Raw genomic sequence first — 15,710 nt, forward strand, 5'->3', positions numbered from 1 at the left:
GTTCAGTCATTTCTAGCACCATTGTGGTATTTTCCTGAGAATAGTTCAAATGGCTGCCAAGCACGTATCGAAAGTGGACACTCACTCGGAAATTACAACGCTAGAGTGGACTTAAGAATCAGATTCTTTTTCAGTACAACCCCACCCACATTTAATTATATACCCTCCCATGACTTGACCCAGAAATCCCAGGCTGCATTAACTAAGGCTGAGTTAAATAAAATGTACCCTGTCCAGGCTCCTCCCAGAGAAGCGAAGGTCCTCTTCTCCTCCCCAGACCTTGGTGGCCTTGACCACAGCTGAACCCTGAGCACCTTTCTGTTACCTAGCGTTATCTCCACAGGTGATCATTTCTGTCACACATGTCTTAGCTGCCCAAACAGAGGGCCAGTTATTCATGGTACATCTGTCTATCTCTTTGTTGAAGCACCACATTTTTTTAAAAATACAGTTGGCATTTAACATACAACTATTGATCAACATGAATAGGTGGGGGGGGCAATACAGAGTCTAAATTTTACTGAAGTATGACTGAGTCTCCGCTCAGGAAAAGACACAGTACCATCATCGACTGTGTTTGCCATTCCTGTGGACACCATGAATTTGCTAATAACCATTTAGGAAGATCAACAGTTCAAGAGAGCAGAACTTTGAGACAAGTGTCAGCTGAAGGGCTGCCAAGGGAGGGGGCGGAGTTAAGTCCTTTTAAGATCGTTCCTTCACAGATGAATGCCTTTTCCCAAGATCATTAACAAATGGTCAAGTGACCAGTCCTACAATCCCAATCTTTCAGGGTCACATAAAAGTCATGCCATGCCCCCCCCCCCCTCAGGTTGGGTTTGTCTGTGTAACAGCGCTGGCTGTCATGGAACTCATTCTCACTCTGTAGACTAGTCTGGCCTCAAACTCAGAGATCTGCCTGCCTCTGCTTCCTGGGTGCCGGGATTAAAGGTGTGTGCTACCACTAGTCAGCCCACTTATTTTTATTTTATGTGAGTATTTTGCAAACATGTACACATGTGTACCTTGTGCACACCTGGTGTAGAGGCCAGAAGAGGATGTTGGATGTCCTGGAACTGGAGTCACAGAGGGTTGTGAGCTACCATGTGGGTGCTAGGAACTGAACTTGGAGGATCCTCTGAAAGATTATTAAGTATGCATAACCACTGAGTCATCTCTCTGGCCAGGTTTTGGTTGTGAGCCCTAGCCTTTAATTGTACAGCCATCTCTCCAGCTCAACTAGCTCTTAAAAAAAAAAAAAAAGAAGGAAAGAAAAAAAAAGAGGTAGGGTCTTACTTTTTCCTTCTGGTTAGCCCAAAATTCACTATATAAACCTACTATCTCAAACTTAGAGATCCACCTGTCTTAGCCTCCTGCCTGAATGCTGGGAGTAAAAGTGTGGGCCCCATAGAACATGCCCATCAGAAGTAATGTCTTTCTCTTTTTCAACACAGGGCTTTATATACACCAGGCTAGCCTTATATAGTCCAACCTCGGATCCTCTGATCCTTGGCCTCTACCTCTGAAGTATTAGGATTATAGACATGGATCACCACACCTCATTTAGCTATCACTTTTGAGAATAAGATACAATTATGGACTATTTCACAAAAGAAAAGAAAAAGATTGAAGTATAAAGGTATTCAAAGTTATGGATTGACTCTAGATTAAGAAGATTGGGATGCAGCTCTGTGACAGACAGCCTCCTCAGCAAGGACCTGGGTTCATCTTAAGCCTAGATACAGACAACCCTGTGCTTTAAGTACATTTATTCCAATATGCCCTAAAACTGAAGTATTCATTTGGTGGTGGGGGTAGGTAATAGGTGGTAGCAGATAATGTATGTTTAAATGTATTCAGAGGAATGCCCTTAGCTGAAATGGATAGCCAGTTTTACATAGCTACTTCCATAGAAAGTTCTGCTGGGAGGGGAATCTGGGGGGGGGGTGAGTCTGACTTGACCCAGACACAGAACTCAGACTCTGCGGAGACTAACAAATTCCCAGGGCTGAGAAACAGCCAGCTCTCCAGACTCCCAGGTCAGCAGAGACCCCTCACCTTCCCAGGCCATTTAAACACGGTTGGTGTTCCAAGACCCTTTGGCCTGGCTTATTTTGATATTTTTGTAACATTTTTAAAAGGGATGCAAAAACGAAAAACAGATACTGAGTGGTGTAGCTCAAGAAACAAGGAGACAGCTCACTAAAAGAATTCTGTAACTGTTTCATTTCCCACTCTAGTTTTGGCTAGATTTCCTTCTACAAACTTGCACAGCTAAGGTCTTCAAGTTTATAAACGTTTTAAACAAACCCCAGAGAACCAAGAATGCAAACACAGAGACTGTTTAAGCAGCAACTCCTTTGAGTGTAAAAGATGAATTCTCCAAAAACCATGTGGGAGGCAGTTCAGTTCTATCTGTGTTTGCTCAGGGATAGTTAGATATTTTTAGGGTATTTGTAACTGAGTCATTTGTCTAGAATTTTCTTCCCCTTTCCAAAAGGAAAAAATGAGAGAGAGAGAGAGAGAGAGAGAGAGAGAGAGAGAGAGAGAGAGAGAGAGAGAGAGAGAGAGAGAGAGGAAAAGGAAACTCCACTCCTTAACTCCTTAAATCATTATAATCCCACTGGTGTAAAGGAAAAAAATAAAACTTCTTAAGAGTTTTTGTTAATAACAGGAGTTTCCTTCCTCTTAGCCAGGAACAGTGGTGTACACCTGGTATCCTTGGGAAGGCTGAGCCAGGAGGATCTAGTAAAAGGCCAGCCTGATCCACACAGTGAGGGTTTGTTAAGGGGGGAGAGGCAGGGGCAGGATTTACTTCCTGTGACCACTTTAACTGTACAAGATGTACAAGAGAAACAATACTTCTAGTCATCACCAAGTTCTGCTGTGTCAAAGCCATGACACACTGTCCCTCAAATCCTGAGAGAACATTTATGATCATTTAGGTGAGAAAATACAGAGGGGATAGTATAATTTGTGATTCAAATTTTGTTAGAAAAAGAAAGCATGTTTCTAAAACAGAAGTCACATACCTGCACTCTGGTACATAGCTAGCACACACAGGGGTACTACAGGAGAACATAATGTGTCAAGTTCTTCTAAAGGACACCCAATTTCACTCCCAATGAAATTTTAAATAGAATGAAAGTATTCAGTGTGATGATATGGTTAAAATAACAGTTTGCTGCTGGGTGGTGGTGGGCACATGCCCTTAATCCCAGTGCTCAGGAGCCAGAGGCAGGTGGATCTCTGAGTTCAAGACCAACCTTGTCTACAGAGTTGAGTTCTAGGTCATCCAGGCTATACAATGAGATACTGTCTTGGACGGGGTGGGAGAATGACAACAGTTTACAAGCTGATAAGTGACTCCATCATTAAACCCTTAACTCTAGAAAGAATGGGTCTACAGACAGGGTATAATACTTGTATATATTGTGTAATGATGTATTGAGCCTAATTACTGCTCTTGAATGACCATGACCTGACAATTTATCATACCCCATTTCCCTATAATATTTCTTTATCTTGATAAAATATTAGTTGGACAGGCATAATAATTGGTGTGTGTGTGTGTGTGTGTGTGTAAGAGAGAATTCACAAGTTGGAATTATGAACACAAAAATTTGGGATTAAAAGGGGAGGGGCTGACAAGATGGCTCAGGGCTAAGAGCACTCGTTTTTTTTTTTTTTTTTTTTTTTGAGGACTTGGGTTTGATTCCCAGCACCTGAATGGTGGCTCACAAAGCATTTATAACTCTATGTTCAGAGGATCTGATGCCCTCTTCTGCAGGAACCAGTCATTCACATGGTGCACTGGCATACATTCAGGCAAAACACTCAGACATTAAAAAAAAAAAAAGAAAAAAGAAAAACAAAACAAGAAAGAAGTCAAAGGTTACTTGCACAAGCTTTGTTTGGCAACTTTTCTCAACAAGTCCATTTCTGGAAGAACTCAGACACCCGAGGCAGCAGTTTTCACTTAGCCCTTATGCTCAGTGCTGCAGACCACTTCATGCTACCCTCTTACATTCCCTGACTCCTCATTAGAACCTGCCACAGACAACCTCTCTGCAGAGAGAATCTGGACTCAGACAGCCTGGCTGGCTTCAGAGCCCGAAGTTAACTTCTTGAAAGAACTGAGTTTGTACAAGCCACTACTGATACTCTGAGACAAGTCAAACCCAATTCCTTATTGTTTTTTAAGGATAAGATTGTGTGAACAAATGCCTTTTGGCACTGATGTGAATTCCTACACTGTGTGCGGGATACTGTGGATTACGAGGTAGGTATGATGACCCAGTGTTAAGAATGCTACCACCTTCCTGTATCCAGCCCACACATACAAACGCCCTATGTGGGGTACATTCTTGACCTAATTCCTTTCTCGTCAGATCTTGGTTGCAATACATTTGTGATATGAGTTATAGACGGCCTTTAAGGTTGCTCTTGTGTACTCTGACAGTGGAAACCAATATGACTAACCACCTGCTACGAGAGTATTAGTTTCCTTTTGTTCCCAGCTGCCCCAGATCTCATGTGTATTAGCTGGTTAATTAGGTGGTCATTGTCGGGTCAGGATCTACACACTGAATGTCAGCCTTACTGGACACAGCCCAAAACACACTGTAGCGCAGTCCAATGAAACTTCCTGGTCCCCACGCACAGGAGGCCACAAATTACTCCAGTGATACAGTGGAATACTCTTGACAAGAATGTGAAATAGTAATCCCAGTTTTGGGAGGAGGAAGGAAGGCTGGGAAGAACATGTTTTTGTATCCCCTCTGCCACCTGTTTCTGAGGTACTGACAAAGTTTGACATCAACATCTGACATCATGATTTTTTTTAAAGGATGAGGAGGCAGACATGTAAGACTTCATTTCAGCCCACATATCAATCTAATCCTATTTATTCTAAAACTACTCCTCTGTGTATTTATTAGAGTTATAAATATAACTATAATATATTAGAGTATATTAGTTATACATATACATATATATACACGCATTAGAATTATTAAAAGCAAACCCACATAAACATCAGTTGTCACGTACATTTTTTCTTTTACAATAAACACTGTCCTATAGCACAGATACTAAAAACTAATAATCATCCAGGTTTGAAAGCATAAACCCAGGGAGATATAGGAAGGGTACTGTCTACTGTCCTTTCCAGATATAAAGGGGCACACTGAGACTTCTATGGGTGTCTTAATAAAATCTACTCCCCACATTTTCACAAAAAGATTAACTTGATGAGTTAGACAGGTTCGTGAGAACTGTTACATCAGGGATGGAAGCCTCGGGTCATGACCGGGATTAGTAGGACACCGTGTAAAGACTGAGCTCCTGGTCCCATGGGAAGTCACTTTAGAGAGACTCTTGGGGAGATGCTACATCACAGAATATCCCAGGGTGATTGCTAAATGACTAGCTTTCACTTAGAAACAGATGAGGAATCTCAATGAATGGGAAAGACAAAAGTGTAGGTGCCTATCAACACAAGCAAAGGAAAACATCATCGTCAGTCCTTGCTTATGGGTCCCTGATCTCAACAGTATACCGTCCACTCCAGATACTCCACTCCCTGTCCCCGTAATTGGAAGCAGTCTCCATAGCACTTGCTACTTCCTGACCTAACATAGCCCTCCTGTTTATTGCTTGTGGCCCGGTGACCCCAGCAGGGAGGGACTCTGGCTGAACTCTGTAAAATATCCTCAGAGCCTGTGCTGAGATGAAGTGGTAATTCAAAGGTTATTTGCCATCTTAATAAGTCAATGAAGTGTCTACCCTCTCATAAAATGCTAACAGAGGACATTTTACTCTAGAATTTTTAATTGGTCATATACTCATAATTATGCATATAAACAATACAGGCATTTTTAAAGCAGTTCTGTATAAAACGAGCAAATATATAACCAGAAGACAGACACGAGGCAGCATATAAAGCCTCAGAGGACACCTCCAGGGTGGCCAGGCCTCATATATAGACTTGCTTTCCTGTGTTAGCCTGAAGCCAGAGGGCAGAGGAGCTTTGAGATACTGAGGTTTGGCAAGGCTGCGTATGCTCTTGGTTTGCATTCGACTCATTCCCATCCTAAAGCTTTCTCCAAGATTCCAAAATAATAGTTCCAACAGTTAAAAAATAAAACAAAACTTCCTTACTTCCTAGAGAGACATCCTCCCCATCTTTCCTCCTATGGTTTGAATGTGTCCCTAACAATTCCTGTGGTGGAACATGCATCCCTCTGTCCTCATGGACTGACGTCAGTATCCTGGGAATGGGTACATTTTTGTTCCATCTCACCATACGATGCATTCTTTGCTATGTTAGAGCAAAAGAAGAACATGCAGAAAGTTGGTGCCATGCTTTGGATTTCCTACTCTTTGCGCTCAGCTATACAAACCTCTGTTCTGCATAAGTTGCCCCTTGTCCTCCTGTTCAGGTCCCTGGGGTTACCACCTACCTGGGGTTTTACCCAGCCTGGTTTTCTGGAAGTCAGGGTTCCTGAGCTCTTCCGTGCTTGCAGACTTCATGACAGAATTGATGGATGACAGGGTGCTGATGAGCTGTGAGTTGAGGGAGCCGATCTGTGAATGAGGCTCCCCAAACGCCTCTGCGAGCTCACTGTAGTTCTCAGCCAGCAAGGTCTGCTGCTCTGCCAGCAGCTTCTGCACGCGCTCAATGTAGTGATCCAAACCAGTCACCATCCCAGGTGCAAGCTGAGGCTGAGGAGGATCCTCCAAGAGATCCTCTACTGGCTCGTTCCCAACCCCCACGCTCCTCCTGCTGCCCATCAGTCCCACAGTCAATTGTGGAGGCCCACAAGCTATGGTCCTCATTTTGAGACCAACTAGATAGTTGTCATGAATATTTATCTGTCCCACGCCTGACTCTTTGGTCTTCACAGCACACGGCTTGTCAAACCCAGAATTGCCAGACAGCACCGTCCCAACACCAACAGACCGAGTCTTAGTGGAGGGGTTGATGTCTTTGACACGGCCTTCTCCGATGGCCACCGTTCGCATCTCCACAGTCTGGGTACTGGTCTGCTTGTCCAGGGTACTGAGGAAAGTGTTGGTGCAGGACTCCACAAGGGTGGCTGCCTCTGTGTTCATGCACTGGTCCACCTGCTCCAGAGTTGTGCTGGTGTGCTGGTTTGTGGTATGAGGCACCGCCATGATAGCAACTTCCTCCTGGCCTACGGCCTCTGTGTTCATGCTTCGGGAGGTGCACTCCTTGGGAAAGCAGACAATCACATCAACAGAACAGTCTCCACAGCCAATGGACCGTACATCTTTGAGGTTCAAGTTTGTCTTAAGGAGTGTCAGGTCGCTCCCAGAAGCCTCTGTGTTGCTGCCTGTTTCACAGACGCTGACTTCCACGCCCACACTCCGGTCACAAGTCTCAACGGACTTCCCTATGCATCGGTCACGCATTTCCACTCTCTCCTTCACGACCCACCAATTCATAGGCAGCTCGGGCCCCACGACTTCACTCTTGCAGTCAGGTTGGCAGGAGATGCCTACACTACTTGTTTGCACAGAGGTCCCAACACATGAATCTGTTGTGTCCACGTGGCTGCCAACCATTTGGTCTCTGGTTGGCACTAGTGCCTCCACCAACTTGCTGAAGACAAGTGGCTGGGCCATTGTGGCCTTGTCAACTTTTTTCCTGGATCCAGCAGCCTGTAGTTCTTGCTTTAGCTTAGTCATCTCCCGATCATGGGTGGTTTCTTTAAGCTGTACTTCCAGGCGGTAAATCTTTTCCTTTAAGGCCTCTATGGTCTGTTGTTGTAGCTCAATCTCTTTGTCAGCTTCAGTCATGACCCCGAGCATGGCTTCCGTCACACCGATGCCAAAGTTTCTCGTCTCAGTGACTGTCCCTACAGCTGTATCCTTGCAGGCCCTGACGTCTCTGTGGTAAACAACAATGTCACTCATTTTCTCATCGCTGCCCACAGCCACAGACTTGCACTCCCGAGCCGGGCACTGTCCATTCTCCCTGAGCTCTGACGGGGCCTCATAGCTACTATCCTGAATCTTCTGCTCCAGCGCCTGCATGTCAGCCGTGAGCTGCCGGAACTCCTTGATCCTCTGTGTGCTCTGCTGCACGCTCTCCATCTCTTCCTCCTCATAGTCGATGTACAGTTCCCCGCCACCTCTTCGGGTTCGGGAAAGCAATTCCAGCTGGGAGGCATTGCCTGCACTGTAGGACCGCTTCCTCACACCACATGCCTCATTCTGGGATGCAGCCCTCTGGTTTTTCAGCTGGGAGGCCAACTGCCTTTTCTCTTCTTGCAAGACAGATATCTTAACCTGGAGCACGGGGATGGTCCTCACCTGCTCCTCCAGTTCCTTCAGGCGTTTTAAGGCGATGGCCATCTGTTCTCGAATATGCTGCAGGTGCATGGGGCTCACATTGGTCACGGGGGTGGAGATCCCTGAACTCAATGGGCTGTGGCGGATGGAGCTCCCCATGGAGGAAGTGGTAGCTGGGACATAGCTACCATAATCCCCATTGCCTTGGTATCCATTCTGAAGCTGGTGCATGGCCGAATTGTGGTTACCAGAACCCATAAAGGATGGGAGGGAGCTCGTAGAGCCCATGCCTCCAAAACTGGCCAGCCTGGGCCTTCTGAACTCACCCGGTGCCATCTGCATGGTGACTCTCTCCTGTTCAAGTCTTCTCCGGGTCTCCATCAATGTCTTGGTGACATGAAGGTTGTGCTTCGGGAGTTGAGGCGAGGGAGGAGGCAGTAGCTGTCGGTTTTCTGGGATGACAAAAGCGGGTGAGGCCTCTAGTGGGACAGGCGGCCGTGGGATTGGGGTTGATGTAGTGTGGCTTCTGGCTAGGAGGAAACTGGGACACTGCTTGCTGTCGTCACTGTTGGAGGATGACAGGGATTCTGTGGAAGTCCACACACCTTGATGAGCAGGTGTGGCCCTGACTTCTGGACATGGTGCAGATGGCTTTCGCTTCTTCTGGATGTTGAGTTTCTTGATCGTATTTCCCTTCTGTATGTCATCCACGTATTTGACGAAATCCAGGTCTAGCTGAAAACCATAAGGGGTTTCCACAAAATATGGGTCTTTCTGTTCCTTGTTATGGTCTCCATTCAGAACGCCATCTGCTTTTTCTAAGAGAGAGGAGAAAACATGATAACACACGCATTACATATTTTACTAAGAATAATTACTTGTGAGTGTAGCACAAGCTGGTCTGCTATTGGAGCTGGTAGTCCTATTTTCTGAACCTCAACTCTGAATGAAAATGGAGTCACTGACTATCATAATGGCAGAAGTCTACTGGAGAGACTGAGGATTCCAAATTCAAGGCCAGTCTGGGCAACTGAGAGATCTTATTTCAACATGAAAATTCAAAAGGACAGTGGATGTAGCTCAGTAGTAGAGCAATTTACAGTGTTAACCCTCCTTCCACAAAAAAACTAGAAGGACAATTCAAGTATTCAAGTATTCAACTCATAACAGTATGAAACAATGGTCTTGAGAGTTAATCGGTACAAAAAGCCTGGCAACATGGCTGTATAGACCACTTGTTCTCTACAGTTCTTTGAAGGAAAAGGGAGAGGGCATCTTATACAGAGTCTACTAAGTCTCAATATGCACCAAGTCAGCAGAGTAAAAGAGAGGGGCATAGCAGAAGCATGGAGTCAGGTGCGTGCGTGCGTGCGTGCGTGCGTGCGTGTGTGTGTGTGTGTGTGTGTGTGTGTGTGTGTGTGTGTGTGTGTGCAGGCATTCATTTTTCTTCAGGTTTGGTAGTCTTTTCTTGCCAGTGGCTAAGAGCCACCAGTGTCTGACTATTTCCACATGGTTCCATTTTGCCCTGACCCCTTCCTGTTTCTAAGCTGAGGACACAGGACAGGGAGTAAATCCTCTGGTAGCCTGGGTGCAAGAACATGGTCAGAGGACAGACTTTCACCTACTGCTCACTTTCCCTCCCTACTTAAAACCCTCTCCCAACTGGAGGAAAGTTTTCTCCGCTCCGTCATGTTTTGCTTTCTGACACAACATTCACTAATTCACAAATACCTGGTTTTATCATCACAAGCAACCCAAACAGGTCCAGGGAGGAACGGAAGGGCAAATCATACTCCAAGTTTGAGCTCATGTGCTATTCAGTAAATGCTACTTCTGGCTAAACCAAACATAAAAGAGGAAACACAGGAACCTTTCAAAGCCCAGACCTTGCTGCTGATCTGAACTGTGCATTGCAAATTTAAAAGCAATGTCGTTTTGTTTGTTTAAACTGTAGGTCATATGTTTTTCTACAGCCACACTAACTTCAGGTCTATGAAAAGGACCAAAAGCTAGGAGTGAAAATAAGAGCCACCTGTCCCCCAGCCCCAGTCCGGGTTGTCCCCCTGCCTACACTATTGTCAGGCCCTAGGATGTGAAGCAAACTTAGGCAGATACCTGCCCTCCAGTCCCCACCAAGGCTCCACATTACAACTCATGCCGAGAAAGCTTGGAATGACACGCCCCTCCCCCCAGCCCTTGCTTCCCTGTTTCTCTCCTGAAACTCTGCCAAATGGGAATAAAAATGGGCACACATTCTTTGTGTCTCACTACCAAACAATATTAAGATAAGAATGTTTGGCTAGCCTGTGGCCTGAGTCCTGGGGTTCAATCATTCCATATATACACAACCATTCCATAGACATACACAATCCCCAAATCTAAACTACCCTAGGACCGCTGCTTCCCCCGCAGCCGCCGCCACACAGCAGTGTTAAAACTGTTAAGGAATTCTCTTTTTCTCTTTGAAATAAGTGCCCTAGCATGAGCTGACCCAGAGCGCCAGTGTCTGGAAATTTGAGCTCATGCTAACAGAATGTGTCTTCCCCTCTCCTGTTTTCTAGCTTACAACTCCACAGGACAGTGCCCTAGCTTAAAATATGCAGCCAGACCTGTTTCCAGAACTGTCTGAAGTTCCAAAGGAAGCAAGGAAAAACAGGATAGATCCCACCAGCCCAGGGTGTCCGGGGGTGGGGTAATACTCACTCGGGGCTCACAGTATGGTGCCAGGCAGGGAGGTCGCTCAGGGTCCAGTGAGAAAGGTGCGGGAGCCATCTACAGGTCGCCTTCACCCTCTAAGCACTCGATCCAGTCCCCCTAAGCTCTCCCCTCCCCAGCTCACCTAAAGCAGGCTCACAGCAGGGCAGCCTCCGGCTACCCCAAGCCTGGATTCCTCTCCTCTCCACTTAAGGGAACGCCTGTCAACTCACGCACACACCTCCCAGGCCCGCAGGGACACCATAGGCCCAGCCTACACCAATGAGAGGCCCAGCCTACACCAATGAGGGCTCCCCGCGTCCGCGCCACCGTCACCAGCAAGGCACACTCAGCAGTCCGGCATCCCCCTGGTGTCTTAATGAAAACAGGAAGCCGCCTGCCTTCTTCGGAAAACCTGCGCTCTGCGATGCAGTTTTGCCAGGAGCCCAAATAAAGCCGGCAATGTGAGCCTCTCCACAGAGGGCTCAGTCTGCCCCTGGGGCCAGACACTTCATCAAAGAGTCTGTGTTCTGGAGGCAGGCCCAGCAAACTCAGCCTGGGTCACCTGAGGAAGGGCAGGGCCACAATTGGCCACTGTTCCGGAGCACTGAAGGACACTTCTCAGCCTAGCTCCTGACAGGTGACCGGTAACCAACAGTTCCCTTCCAACAGCCAGAACCCTGGCCATGAATCTTAAAGGAAATTAATGGAACAGACCCTTTATCAGCTGCAAACAAAGCAGGGCATGTTAACAAGAACATCACAGAGAGACTTTACAAAGAAAAAGTCAATCATGTCTGAGGCGGTGGCAGCTGGCATGACTTCTAGGTTTCTCTCACCAATGTTCCCAGAAGGAAAAGTGAGTGGATTCAGTGTCGGGTTTCACATCTCCTCTCCACCCCCAGTACACTTTTCCACAAAACTTAGCTGGTCTATATTTAGCTACTTCCCAAGCTCAGGGAGTAGAGAAAACCAAAGGTCTGGGTCACTCTGAATTATCCCCAAGTGACAGTTTGGACTTCTCCCCTGGAAATCAGCGGCAGTTAGAATTTAACCACAGCAGACTTCTTTCCCAAACACTGCTGAATCCCTAATACTGATAGGGTCCTAGCAAAAAGAAACAACAACAAAAACCAGATAGAGCAGATGGAGAAACACCCCCCCCCCAAACAAACAACAAACAAGATTGTCAAAGTGTCACCTGTGCAATCATCCTGGGTACTAGGTACTCTATTACATTGAAACAGTCAGCCTCACTTCAATACTTTTTATTTAATTAACTTATTTATTGTTTTTTTGAGATGGAACCTCATTAGATACTCCTTGCTACCTTAGAACTAGCTGTGTAAACCAGCCTTCAATCAGAGATCCCCCAGCCTCTATGTCCCAAGTGTTTGGAAAAGAGGTGTGGCCACCACAGCCAGGACATAATCTCACTATTTTTTTTTAATCTGCTGATTTTCAGTATGTCGTTAGACAAGTACCTGCTGACATACCTATGGCCCATTCTTATTTCTCAACTTTTCTGTATAAAAGTATGTCTTAACTTTATCCCCCCCATACTATAAACATCCTCAGAGCAATAGATCGAATTTTCAAACACTTTATACACCACTTAACAAGATGTTAGGAACAAAGTAGATGTTTAAGACCCCTTTAGTGGTTATTTTCAGGGTGTGGAGTTAGGGGTGATATATATTTTGCACTTTACAAAATTTTATGCCACATGGACACTTAAGGGAAAAAAAAACTACCACAGAAGTCATCGTTCCTACAGGAATGCACCGCAGTAAAGTCTAAGTGACTCAAATGGGCAGAGCGTGAATGTGGCAAGGGAAGACAGTTAATATTCCTCTTCCACAGTACAAGTAACTTATTTTTAGATGAGTAAATAGAAAGCCAGTATTTCCTCCAATCTACTTTTACTGTTAGTGTGGCCATAAGCAGTCAGTTCATGAAACAACCCCACCCCCACCGACCCTTCCTCAAGAGACCCAGGAATAATCTTTCGAATTCTTTTCTCCATTCCTTCCTCTGGTGCAGATATGATGCTAAGATCACTGGCTGCTAACTTGGCCCTTGAGTTTACACCTGGGGATAGAAGACCCATGTGCTAGAAGGAATCTCGGTCTCAAGCGGCTTTGTGGATCAAAGCCAGTATTAAAACTCTTGAAGAGCCTCCATCTCTGTACTTTCATGTGAGAGAAGTGAACTTTAGAGTTATCCCAAATTCTAAGAGCAGTTTCTATCCTGTATCTTCTTCTTATCCCTACCCTACCCCCAAATTGCAGAAGAAAATGGTAAATAATTAAACCAAGGAGGTATTAATTACAACAGTAAAGATTTTACTATGAAAATTGGTAATTCAAGAATAAGGAAGCACAAAACAATGGTTTTTTAGAAAAAAATCCATAGCTGAGTTATAAAGAAACTTTTTAGCTATCTAAAAAACCCTTTTTAGACTAACAGAAATATGTGTGTTTTCACACAGCCAAAATTCCACCGGCTATGTGGAATTCTGCAAGCAACAGCTTCCGAGGGTTCTGGAACTGGAGGGCTGCCCAGGTGTTTACGAGAATTTTCTGAATGTCTGGGAATGTAGTTATGGAGTCAGACTACCCCTAGCACCCCTCAATCTTCATTATGTAACTTTTACTGAAAGCTTACTGCGTGCAGAAAAATGATCTTATTCTGTTGAAAGAGAAGGAGGAAAAAGTTATAAGAAATGAAATGAGATGTCTAGGCTAGCTGAGGAAATGAATACAGGCTGGTTAGTTACAACGGCATGCTATCAACAAGTCAGACCACAACACATGAACAAGTGGCCAGAGCCGAACGGGATGCCCAAGAGCTGGGTTTTGAAGACCAGGTATTAACGATAAGAACACCAAGGGAAGAGGGGCAGGGCTGTGTCTGTGAGAGCAGCTTCGGGGCAGGTCAGACAGGGGATAAGAGCAGAAGAGGCCTTGGTCCTGGGACCAAGAGCAGGGCACTTTGTCAACTGTAGTATTTGGCCGCCAGTTAGGAGATAAAGTTAAAAGGCACCAGAAATTTGTCCTTGACAACCATGCAGGGACTGGACTGAGCTAGGTAGAGAGCTTACATTCAGAGAGCCAGTTAAAATGGTCTGAGGGCTTTCTCTTTTGAAAGACAGTCTCATCACGCATCTCTGACTGACCTGGAATTCATTACATAAGACAGGCTGACTTTGCACTCACAGATTTACCTGCCTTTGCCTCTCAAGTGCTGGGTTTAAAGGTGTGTGCTATTATACATGGCAGCAATTAATAGGTCCCAATAGTCACTGGGAGGTTTAGAGCAAAGAAGATGGGCATTCTTATGTGCAACTTATAGTCAATATTGAGACTAACGGCTTATTAAAATCTATCATCCATTCATCATCACCACTTCCTGCTGAGCTAGGGTCGTAACGCAAATGAAAGGAACAAGGTCTCCACTCTTATGTGGCTGACAGTCTAGTGCAGATGGGGCACACAGGAAAAAAAAAAAAGCAAAAAACCAGAGATGCCACGCAGAAGTGAAATGAAGGCCAAAGACAGTGTGTTTGGGTAACTGGGCGGCTTGCCAACAGTGTGTTGCACAGCTTCTTGGACCAGCACCCTTTCTGAACTGGCCTCACACCTGAAAAATCAAAGGTCATATAGACCTTTCTCCTTTCTCCTCTTCTCTCTACACCGTTTGTCTGGTCTGCAATTAGGGGTAACCACAAACTAATGTGACAGCCTCCATCAGAGAAAACTCCCCATGTTCAGGATGGATTCCCATGAGTTCAGAGGGAAACCAAAATCTACAGATTTTTCTTTTTCTTTCTTTTTTTTCTTTTTTTTTCGAGACAGGGTTTCTCGGTATTGCTTTGGAGCCTGTCCTGGAACTAGCTCTTGTAGACCAGGCTGGCCTCGAACTCACAGAGATCCGCCTGCCTCTGTCTCCCGAGTGCTGGGATTAAAGGTATGTGCCACCAACACCTGGCTGATAAGGCTTTTTCTTTATGTGTGCATTTACCTTCTGTAAAATTCCAAACCCCAATCAGGCGGTGGTGGCACATGTCTTTAATCCCAGCACTCGGGAGGCAGAGACAGGCGGATCTCTGTGAGTTCGAGACTAGCCTGGTCCACAAGAGATAGTTCCAGGACAGGCTCCAAAGCTACACAGAGAAACCCTGCCTCAAAAAAACAAAACAAAATAAAAAAAAAACAACAACAAAAATATCCAAACCCCATGAAAAAGGCCCAGCTGTGGCTTCAACAACAGTGTAGCATTTTCTTGTGGCTCTTCTCCATTCACCAGTGATATTGAGATAGAGATAGGCTAAAAATCATTTCATCTAGGGTCATAATGTGTTACTTATTCAGTTTTAACTTTTTAAACAAACTAAATTCATTGTCAAAATAATTTAATTTGGGAAGACCTAAACCGGACTCTACTCACCAAGAAGCAGCAGCGTAGATAGAGAGCAGCTAACTAGTGCGGGGTGTGACTGGCCAGCAGTGGTTCCCAACTCAGTTTTGTTCTCCACGGTGACATCCGGCAACATCACAAGGGAGAGATGGCAAGCGCTACCACTGGTGAGTGGCTTAGTGAGCAGAGCCCAGAGGTGGTGCTTGGTGCTCAATGCCTGGTCTGCCCTCTTGCAAAACAATCTTTCTTTTAGCCTCCCAACAGAGCAAAGTATCTGA

The 15,710-nt window shown here is 45.4% G+C and overlaps 1 protein-coding gene across 4 annotated transcripts in view; it reads right to left on the reverse strand.

Annotated features, from left to right (window-relative positions):
* Window positions 1-15,710, reverse strand: part of Kank1 (KN motif and ankyrin repeat domains 1) — a 201,437-nt gene that overhangs the window by 16,252 nt on the left and 169,475 nt on the right. For all 4 annotated transcript variants that reach the window (XM_040746161.1, XM_040746150.1, XM_040746155.1 and 1 more), the window contains exon 4: window positions 6,465-9,137. In XM_040746161.1, the coding sequence (XP_040602095.1) occupies window positions 6,465-9,137 (2,673 nt within the window). The remainder of the gene's footprint in view (window positions 1-6,464; window positions 9,138-15,710) is intronic.

Source organism: Mesocricetus auratus, unplaced genomic scaffold (assembly GCF_017639785.1).
Source record: "Mesocricetus auratus isolate SY011 unplaced genomic scaffold, BCM_Maur_2.0 Super-Scaffold_4256, whole genome shotgun sequence".
In the NCBI taxonomy this organism is placed as follows: domain Eukaryota; kingdom Metazoa; phylum Chordata; class Mammalia; order Rodentia; family Cricetidae; genus Mesocricetus; species Mesocricetus auratus.